The sequence below is a fragment of the Ammospiza nelsoni genome, chromosome 6, assembly GCF_027579445.1.
Source record: "Ammospiza nelsoni isolate bAmmNel1 chromosome 6, bAmmNel1.pri, whole genome shotgun sequence".
NCBI lineage: Eukaryota > Metazoa > Chordata > Aves > Passeriformes > Passerellidae > Ammospiza > Ammospiza nelsoni.
In genome coordinates, this window is record NC_080638.1 from 54,612,416 (window position 1) to 54,622,732 (window position 10,317).

Here is a 10,317-nt window from a genome sequence, read left to right on the forward strand (position 1 = left end):
CACTTGTGTCATCCTTTATAAGGCACCCAGAGCCACCCGACGCTGAGCCTTTATGACACCGGAGTTAAATAACAGGCTCTTCCCCACACCCCGAAAGCCGGCTGTGCAGGAAAAACACAACTTATTCAGCAACTTAATTGCTTTAAATTCTTTGTATTATTACTTGTAACATAGTTGCTGAGATGTCAAGCCCTGGGTCACTGCCCTCCAGGGAGTAGCTCGCCCCCCCCCCCACCCCAGAGGCAGAGTCTGGGCACACCGGGCAGGACGGAGGGGTCGGGAGAAGATGGGAGGCCCCTCAGCCCCGGCCGGCCCCTCAGCCCCGGGAGCCCCGTCAGTCCCCGCCGGCCCCTCAGCCCCGGCCCCTCAGCCCCGGCCCCGCCGCACCGGCCCGGTCTCGCCCCCCCCCAGCCCCGCACTCTCTCGCGAGACTCCGTCGCTGTAGACGCGATGTCCTCTGGGGCACACGCGGGGGGAGGGCACGGGGGAGGGAGGCAAAGCCTTGATTGATAGCAGCTTTGACCAATAGACGAGGGGAGCGGCGAGGTTTTAGCCAATAGCTTTGCTGCGGGGCGAGCGGTGAGCCAATGGTGACGGTGGGGGGCGGGGCGCACCGCTGGCTGATTGATCCCAGCTCTGGCGTTGTTCAGTCGGAGCGAGAACATTCTAGAGGTGAGTACGGGGCAGCCATTGCCGGGTCCCGTCCGCCGGCCCCTCCTGCCTCAGCTGCGCGTCTCTCGCCGCCTTTCCCTCCCCCCTTCCCTGTTCTTCCCCCTCCTCCTCCCTCTCCCTTACAGGTGCCGCCGCTAACGATGCTCCTGATTGTGTCTTGCCCGCAGATATCCCGGCACCGCTCTCCCTGGTGATACCGCCCGCCCCAGGACGCCGGGACCCGGAGGCTGCGGCGTCCGCCTCCGCCTTCCTCTCCGTCTGGATATAAGCGCCCCCTCGGCCCCGTTCTCCTCTCACAATCGGCTTCGTCGCAGCCCGGGGCGAGCAGCGTTGGGTTTATGTCTTTATTGGACGAAAACGGTGAGTGCTAATAGTGGACTAGGGCGTTGGAGCGGGGGGGTGACGGGCGGGCGGGCGGTTTGTGCTGGGCTGAGGCCTCGGGCGGTCGGTGAACGGTGGATATTTGGGGAGGTTTTGTGTAACGAAGCGTCCGGGACTGACGGGAGGGGGAAGAGAAGCAATGCGGGGCGTGGAGGGGGGGGCGGGGGAGCAAACAACATAAAAACGCGCAGCAAAATTCAACTCTTAAAGCAGCAGACCTTCCGCTGTGAGGTTATTGTTCGTTTTTGGGGGGGCGAGGCTTTCCTATTATTTTTTAATAATTTACTTATATTCATTTCGCCGCCGCCATGCGACGAGACAAGATGGCTGCGGCGGGGCCGCGCCTCCCGCGCTGTGGCCGTAGGGGGGGGGCGGTGGCGCAGTTCCCACCGGCCGCGGGGGGGGGCGCTCGGCCGCGCTCCCGAGGGGCGGCCCCGGGGGACGCTGGGGGGCGGCCCGGCCTGGGGGGGCGGCGGAGCTCCCCCGAACGGCGCGCGGCGCATGCGCGGCCGGCGGTGACTCCCCCGTGGCTCCCGGCGCTGACTCAGTGCTTTAATTGCTGCATTTCTGAGTCACCGCGAGCGGGGCGGGGACGCGGCGCTGTGCGGCACGGAGTCGGTGTGTGCCTTCCCGCTCTCTCCTCCGTGTACGGCATATGGCGGGGTGGTGCTTGGGATGAGGTGGCGTAGGGACCAGGAGAGGGAGCTTCAGCCTGCAGCAGTCTAAGTGCTGCGCTCTGGAAGGAGGGAAAAGGGGTTCGCTCCTTCTGGGAGCTCGGCCGCCGAGAGAGCCGCTTCCTCAGCGTTTCTGCAAACACGTGGTCAGGTTACGCGGTGGTTCTTTTTAGACATCCTGGGGAAGGAGATTGTGTGTTTTAAACGGAGTGCGCGTTGTACTTTTTGCTGAGGAAGGGTAAAATTGTATCGGGGCCTAGTGTAGAACACAAGGCATGTAGAGATCTATGTTCTTATTGGGTAAAAAAGTTGTAAAACTTGACCAGAGGAACTCGGATCGTGTTGCACCATAGGCACGCTCTTCCACATAAATACTAAGAAAGCTTTTTTAATGCGTCAACGCTTCTGTCGTTAACGATAACAACATGATGACGTGTCAGAATAGCCATGCTCTGTAGTCAGGGTTGCCTGTGTACTCAACCAATTGTGGCTTAAGTGCTCTTAGATCTGATTATAGAGGCACGTGTTAATTTAAATATGTAAATACTGCTCAAGGCAACTTTAATAATAGGATTCATCCTCCTTCCCCTTCCTCCCCCTCCTCCCTTTCCCCCAAGAAAAAAATCAACTGGAAAAGCTGCCGCACTCCTCTGTACCTCTGCATTGCTAGGCTTTCTACAGTGAAGCAACTTCTGTCAGACTTTATCAGGCTTATTGTTAAGTCAGAACTCAACAGAAGCTGCTATGAGAATCCATAATTGAGAGGGAGAATTACGTAATTTTCAACTCTTTTCCACTCCGATCCAAAAACTGGTAAGCCATGTAGAAACTATGTTGGGCTACAGATTGCTGCTGCTTCATCTTATATTTCACAACATTTTGGCAGACTTTGGTTTGTGATAGGTTCATGATATGATGTGGAATTTGAAATGGATTTCCAAATCTTTCTCCTGATGTCCTGTGCCCTTCAGCCTGAAACCACAGCATGTGACCCTTATGGTGCAAGTCACTGGTCTGCATAATAAATTGAGGAGTGTGCCCTCCCTTAGTGATCCCAGAACTCCTGCTGGAGTTGATTGTATAAAGAAGTAGTTGTAGGCTGTTCAGTGGTTCTAGGGTGGTAGGAGAGGGTGGAAAGCTTTGTGGTGCAGTGATGGATTTCAGTTCCATAGGCTGAAGAAAGCCATAGCTTAACAAATGTACTTTTCCCTTTTTCTCAGCCTAGATTTCATCCCTTCTATAGCTTTGTAGCGAGAGTGGATTGATACACATTGAGCTAAACTCAGTTGTTTTGTGTGTTAACACTTGCAGAGCTGTTGCGCAGCCACTGGTACCTGTATTGGGGAAACATAGCGTGCAAGCAAGAACCTTACAGCCTCAGTGGCGAAAATTTTTTCATGTCAGAGACCGAGAACTCTTGCAGTCGTTTATGTCATCCCGTCTTCTCCAGACAGAAGATACCAAAAAACTGCAATCAAAGATCTCTTCATCTTATTGATAAAGCTACTAATAAGGCAAAATGTCTGTCAACGTCAACCGCAGTGTTTCAGATCAGTTCTATCGCTACAAAATGCCCCGTCTGATTGCCAAGGTAACTTCCTAAGCAGCAGCTGGGAGCAGGGAGTGTTCTCCCATAGCTGCTTCTCCCAGGAGGGGAAAGAGAGGTCGTGGTGGTGCTTGGCCACTCAGGGCAGGGAGGGCTCTGCTCCTTCAGTCACACTAAGTGCACGTTAGGTCTTGGGAGGAGATGCCCTTCTGAGCACAATTTTGGTGTAGTTAAATGGGAAATGCACGTTGGGTTTGGATGTTGCAAGCATTTAACCTTGAAATATTGTTTGTTTTCTTTAGGTGGAGGGCAAAGGAAATGGAATAAAGACGGTTATAGTCAACATGGTTGACGTTGCAAAGGCGCTTAATCGGCCTCCAACGTGTAAGTAGTGTTGTGGAATGACACAGCACTTTGTAATGCTTTTCTGTTTGAAGTGGTCGTGTTAATTTGGCTAGCAATGCATTAATGCCCTTCTTTAAGGATTTGTAAGAAAAAAATGTGATTATCTCAGGATTAAATAATGGACAGAAAGAAACAGTAGCCTGTTTACTTGCTGTTTAAGAATCACAACAAAGATATGAATGTGGTAGTGACTGTAATTCTTCCTTTGCAGATCCTACCAAATTTTTTGGTTGTGAGCTGGGAGCACAGACCCAGTTTGATGTTAAGAATGACCGTTACATTGTCAATGGATCTCATGAGGCGAATAAGCTGCAAGACATGTTGGATGGATTCATTAAAAAATTTGTTCTCTGTCCTGAGTGTGAGAATCCTGAAACTGATCTGGTGAGTGCTCTGTCTGCATTAACAGTAACACTATGGAAACACTGTGTTAGACATTTGTGAAAGCTGTGCAAAGTTTAAAGACTTCGGTATCTATGAACAGAAAATCAAGTACGCATTCTTGCACCCTTTGGGAAGGTTTTACATCTCTAACAGTTCATAACTTCTGAGATAAATTGCTACTTCTAAACTTTATCTTTAGAGGCTGATACAAAGTATTTAAACTTCTGGCTTAAAACATAGATGCCAGGTTTTGATGCAGTTGTTCTGTAAGTAGTAAATTAACTTGTGGTTGTTCTCTTTACAGCATGTCAATCCTAAGAAACAAACTATAGGTAACTCTTGCAAAGCCTGTGGCTATCGAGGCATGCTTGACACAAACCATAAACTCTGCACGTTCATTCTCAAAAACCCACCTGGTAAGTGCCTTTCCTTACTTCTGGGGATAAAGAGAACTTCTGTATTAGTGATGTTATGGAAGTAGGAAAATAAACAGCTGACATGTAATTGAAATGTAAACAGGCAGCAGCATACTCCTAGAGTGTGTTTGGGGATCCAGATGAAGGAGCTGTGCTGGTAATGTCTTTCCTCGTTACAATGTGTCCCTCCCAAGTAGAGCTATTTGTTAAAAGCTGGATTTGCCTGTGCAGGACAAAACTTACAAGGAAGGAAGGTAGTTAGCAGTAGCTCATGGCAGTTGTTCCTTTAGGTTAGCAAGAAATGTGAGAGTAGGAAGTAAAAACTGTAGTAAACATGAACTGTAATCTGTGCAAGCAACACTCTGTAGTAAGCATCTAGTTGCCTGCTGCAATTTAAGCTTGCTAGAATAGAAAAGTCTAACCTATTCCAGGGGTCTCTGCTTTGTGAGGTCACCTGTTATATAGACTTGGACAATTTTGGTGACAAGCAAGACATGGACTGCAGCTGGGGGTTTCCCCACCAATTGTACATCTTCCTTGAGTGTGTTTGGGGATGGGTACTGCCCATGAGTTGCAGCTAATGAAAGCATCCAAACCCATTTGGGGATTTGGCAGAGGTGCAGGGACTTTCTAGTTTGCTCTAGTTCATAGAACAAAACATTAAAATTCACTTGCAGAAAGTGGTGACACTGGTACAGGAAAGAAAGAAAAGGAGAAGAAGAACAGAAAAGGCAAGGACAAAGAGAATGGTTCTGTGTCCAGCAATGAGACACTTCCACCCCCACCACCAGAGGAGATTACTCCTCCACAGGTTGTGGTAAGTAGAAGGGAAAGTGGGGAGATAAGGGTGTGTGGTGTGTCGCTCAGATTTAAACCTCTGAAGTCACTGGCATTCCTTGCTGGTCAGCATTACACCTGAAAGTCTTACTGTGTCCAGAACTTAGTGCTGGAATAGAAGGGTCCCTGATTTTCCTCTGTAGCAGCTTTATCAGCTCATCAGTACCAGCATTTGTGCTCCTTGCTAAGTGAAAGCTGCCTGTCCTTTATCACTCCTTTTCAGGCACCTGGATTGTCTCCTGTGTACTGGGTAGAATGATTGAACTGCAGTTCAGGTAGCCCTGCAGATGGCTATAGGATTAGCTTTAGCTTGCATTACTTAGTTCCTATTTTTGCACTTTCTCCATGATCTTTGACTTGCAAGTTGTACTACAAGCATTTCTTCAATTTTATGGTGCTATTGAGTCCATATCATTTCTATCCTCACATAATACTAAGCCTGCAGTAATATTTTGTGGATCTCTTGGTTTGGTTTGGTGTTGTAGGAGGAGGAGGATGATGATGACTGGGGTGAGGACACAACAGAAGAAGCCCAGAGGCGTAGAATGGATGAAATCAGTGACCATGCAAAGAACCTCACACTGAGTGAAGACCTGGAAAGAACCATAGAAGAGAGAGTCAACTTGCTTTTTGATTTTGTAAAGGTAACTATGCTCTGGTTGTTGGCTTGATGCAATCACTCAGCTGTAATTGTACAAAATGTTTGTAAGGAAAGCAAAAGCACTTTGCTCAAGCCTCTGTAAAGTGCTGGCTCTGTCAGCAGTGGGAAGGGATGATTGCAAGGAGCAGACCTCAAGTGGCATTAAAATGTTTCTCCCTGTACCTGGTTCCCTTTAGAAAAAGAAGGAAGAAGGTGTCATCGACACTTCTGACAAAGACATTGTAGCAGAAGCAGAGAGACTGGATGTAAAGGCCATGGGCCCACTTGTTCTCACTGAAGTCCTTTTTGATGAAAAGATTCGTGAACAAATCAGGAAATACAGACGTCACTTCCTTCGTGTAAGCCATCTCTTGTGCATTCATTGTGACAGCTGGTCAGAGTTTTTTGTAGCAGTTCCTTGGTACTATGGGGAAGGATGTTTTGTAGTGTTTTATTTTTAAACTTTTCCTTAGCTAGGGGGAGCTGATGGGAAGGGATAGTATGAATTATTGTAAATTTTGCAATCTCATAGAGCTGCTTCTGCTCTCTGTTCAGTCTGGAGAGAGAGTAAAAAAGTTTACTCAATCAGTTTTGCTTTTATCACAATTCTAGTTCTGCCACAACAACAAGAAAGCTCAGAGGTACCTTCTCCATGGCTTCGAGTGTGTGGTAGCTATGCATCAGTCTCAGCTTATTTCAAAAATACCACATATTTTGAAGGAAATGTATGATGCAGATCTTCTGGAAGAAGAAGTCATCCTTGGCTGGGCAGAAAAGGTAAGGGGCAGTATGTAATGTACTGCAGCAATTAAATACCTGAAGGCAGCCAATTGCATGTGGCTTCTCCATTCTGCTGTAGCTTCTGCAGCAAGAAGCCTCCTTCACAAAAATGGGCTGTGGGAGGCAGTGGTGAGATTAGAGTTCCAGTTTAGGCAGTGTTTGGGTACAATCTGGTGTAAACTCCTTCAGTGTTCACACAAAGAATCTGTCTTTCAGGCCTCAAAGAAATATGTCTCAAAGGAGCTTGCCAAAGAAATCCGTGTCAAAGCAGAACCATTTATTAAATGGCTAAAGGAAGCTGAAGAAGAATCTTCTGGTAATGAAGAAGAGGATGAAGATGAAAACATAGAGGTAGGAAAGGCTCATTTCCTGTCAGCAGCTCCAAGGCTGTGCTGTTCCTGCGTGCTTGAGTCTTGTAAGCTTGTCCTGTGCACTCTGAAATGGATTACTTGGGGTGTTACTGTGCAGGAGCAGGAGGAACACTCCATTTATGCTTTAAGTGTTGTTAATTGTCAGGTGTCTGCATGAGATCATTGTAATGCAATTGCACCTGGGTGTAGCCCAAGATTTTACCATTCTGCAGTGACAGTGGCAGGTCATGTAGCACAAGGTTGACAGGAGGTACCAAGCATCGTGTTTCATGTTGTAGATGAGTTAGTGGGGATGTGTTTGTTAGATAAGCTGATGGAAGAATAACTGACCACCATCTTCCTCACAGTTTAGGCCTAGGTAAAATCTGTTGGTTACCCTCCAGCTGGCTGTGGCTGGAAGTGTTTTTACACAGGGATTGCTTGGTTGTTCTCCTCCCAGCATTGTATTATTCTGCTCCTGAGTAGGAGATGCTGCTTCTTCCAGATGTACATGCACAGCTCTGCCTTACAAAGGAGGGGTTCATGGCCGTGGTCAGGAGGGTGCCTTACAAAGGAGGGGTTCATGGCCGTGGTCAGGAGGGTGGTTGGGTGCTGGGGTGTTGGAATTACTCCAGTGCTTAATAGTAGTAGGTGCTGTAATTGAAGGGAGTGTCTTGTCTCCACAGGTGGTGTACTCCACAACTGCCAGTGTACCTAAAGTTGAAACTGTGAAGCCTGCAAACAATAAAGATGATGATATCGATATCGATGCCATTTAAAGTGATGCAACATAGCTTCCAGCATAATAATGCAAACTTCTCTGCGTTTTCTGCCAGAAGTGTGACTTGTATGTGCACAAGCTGAAATGGCTTAACATCCTGCTACTTTGTACTCTAAAATGTATCTTCTTACTGTGACTGGTCTTGTGTAACTAAGCCTAATACAAGGAGTCAGCACGTCGGTGAACTGATCTAGTTTGCAACTGGCATGTTCTATTTTGTTTTTCTAACTTGTGTTGGACACATACTTGGAGCACATTTATACAGTTGTGGAAATAAAGGATTTGGTTTTGGTCAATCTTCATTTGTGATTCAACCCCCTTATTGTATTTCAAGTAAGTATTGACACAGCTCAATGAAATTTGTGAAGCTGATCACACAGTGACAATCTCTTTAATGAGACAAAAAAAGCCACCTTAACCCTAGACTCCACTGTTCCAACAGTGGAGATTAGAAACCTGGGCAAGAAGCAGGTGTTGGATAATCAACAGTGTGCAGCTGCCAGCTTGTTAAAGCAGGACAGCTGTGTCTGAATTCTAATGTTTAGAGGTGTGGTTTTTTTAAACAAACTTCAGTTGTAATCATACATGAGTTGGGTTTTGGCTTGGGTTTTTTCCTTTCCTGTGGTTTTCAACAGCTCCAAGTCCAGGATTAAAGCAGCAGGAGCTGGTCCTGCTGCAGTTGGTGTGTGCTGCCCTGAGGAGCTGGCTGTTACCAGGGGTCCAGCTGTGCACAGGCCCAGCAGTGTCCAGCTCCACCCTCATTTGGGGAGGGAGAGGCAGAGATCTGCCACCCTGAGTGCAGAGGTACCCAAAGTTCACCTGCTTGTCTCTGAAAGTGAATGTCTTTAATACCAATGTTGAGGAGGAATCAGATTCCTTTAGAAGCAGGATAAACTAAAACTTGGTCCATCAAAATCAGGAACCTGGTATGATGTATGTGACAGGTTTTGGCCAGGCACAAGTTAAGGGTGGGGGTTTTGTTGCCCTTCACAGCTGCCTGCCAGGAAAATCGAGATTGGGTTTGAGTTTTGGTTTTTTTTGTTGGATTCAGTATGAGAAGTTTCAAGAGATCAAGGCTGTGCACAGTGAGCTGCTTTTTCTATTCAGATTGTTCTGGCAGAACTTGGAATTGGACAAAAGCAAAGATTGTGTTTGGGTAATTGCAGCAGGGGTGCCTTGAGCTGCAGTTCTGTTCTACAGTGTCTTGTGTTGCATGTGAGTCATTGGCACTGGCAGCTGTGGCAAACAGCACTGGAACAATGGGGTAGAGCCATGGAGCATTTCAAAGTGCCCTTTTATGTGGGTTTTTATTGCTGTAATACAAACCCACCATTTTTAATTTAGAGACAGGTTCGTTCCTGGTTTCTTTTGTCTGAAAGAAAATCTGTTCTCCATTGGGTTTAAACCAGGTTTGTATTTCCAAAATGCCCATTGGGAATACATGTTTGGGAACCTGGAAGATGGATTACTGATCCCTGTTTACCCTCTCAGGAAGACATCTGTTCCTCCTGGTGCAGGCACATGCCTCCTTCGTGTAACTGTTGTGAGCACACCCTGATAAGTGTCACTCATGACCAGGCGCAGTGACTGGTGACACCAGGGAGGTCCCATTTCAGAGCAGACTTGGTGGCAATTGCAGGCTGCCACCAATAGGGATAATCTCTGGCTGGTTTTTTCCCCCCAGGATATAAATAGCAAGACATACCTGTTCCTTCCTGCAGGAAAACTAGCAAATAAATTACCCTAAAAAGTGTTTTATAGGGTCAGTGAAGTGATGATGCCATACCAAAGCTCTAGGATGGTAGATTTGCTGTAAAACATGGTGGGGGTACGCAGGGAGGAGAGGTGTTCTTGTCTGTAGTAACCCACAGGTGGATCGGAGTGTATCACAAAGTGGTACCCTAATCCAGTCATGGTGCAGGCTTCTAGAAGTGCTGAGGCTGCCACTGTGAAATTCCTGGTGCTGAGTTACACTTCTGACCCCATTTTCACATTCATGTTGCTGTTTCTGTCTCAGTTTATTAACCACTGATTCCACCAGCTCATAAAAATTGAGTGTTGGTTGTGTGACTATTTCTTTAAGGAAGGAAGTCTGACTTAAAAGATTCATGAGTCTTTGAATGGATTGCCTTGGCTATCTGATTGAAAATAACAAGTACATCTTCAAAAGGCAACTTGGAGTTCAGATAAAGCCTGCTGCAGGCTTCAAAGTTAGATTCTGGCACCCGGGAAGGAACAGCATGGGGTGATTCCCCTCGCTTGGGGTTGTACCGTGTCTCTGCTGAAGCCCCAGTGTGAGCACTGCCCTTGGGCAGCTGCAGGGGCTCGTGGCAGCTCCATCAGCCTCAGCTTTTCAAACCCCCATCTCCTTGCAGGAGCCTGAGATTGGGAGCTTTGCTGCAGCTTGGCAGCCTCTGGCAGCGGTTTCTCTTCATCCAGCTAGGATGACAA

At 47.5% G+C, this 10,317-nt stretch overlaps 1 protein-coding gene and 1 non-coding gene across 4 annotated transcripts; both read left to right on the top strand.

Annotated features, from left to right (window-relative positions):
- Positions 1-653: 653 nt before the first annotated feature.
- On the top strand, positions 654-8,168 carry EIF5 (eukaryotic translation initiation factor 5). Of its 3 annotated transcripts, none has more exons than XM_059473501.1 (12): positions 654-672; positions 840-1,032; positions 3,039-3,318; positions 3,576-3,657; positions 3,890-4,062; positions 4,367-4,478; positions 5,156-5,295; positions 5,801-5,959; positions 6,153-6,314; positions 6,568-6,732; positions 6,952-7,086; positions 7,772-8,168. In XM_059473501.1, the coding sequence occupies exons 3-12, from the start codon at positions 3,247-3,249 to the stop codon at positions 7,862-7,864; spliced, it is 1,293 nt and encodes a 430-aa protein (XP_059329484.1). In that variant the 5' UTR covers positions 654-672; positions 840-1,032; positions 3,039-3,246; the 3' UTR covers positions 7,865-8,168. The 3 variants fall into 3 exon arrangements, with proteins under 3 accessions (XP_059329484.1, XP_059329485.1, XP_059329482.1); XM_059473502.1 differs by lacking the exon at positions 654-672 and adding an exon at positions 2,345-2,540 and having other exon boundaries at positions 740-1,032; XM_059473499.1 differs by lacking the exon at positions 654-672 and having other exon boundaries at positions 741-1,032.
- Positions 4,831-4,954, top strand: LOC132075237 (small nucleolar RNA SNORA28). Its single transcript, XR_009418750.1, has one exon. It is a non-coding gene; the product is annotated as a small nucleolar RNA SNORA28 (small nucleolar RNA).
- Positions 8,169-10,317: the final 2,149 nt, after the last annotated feature.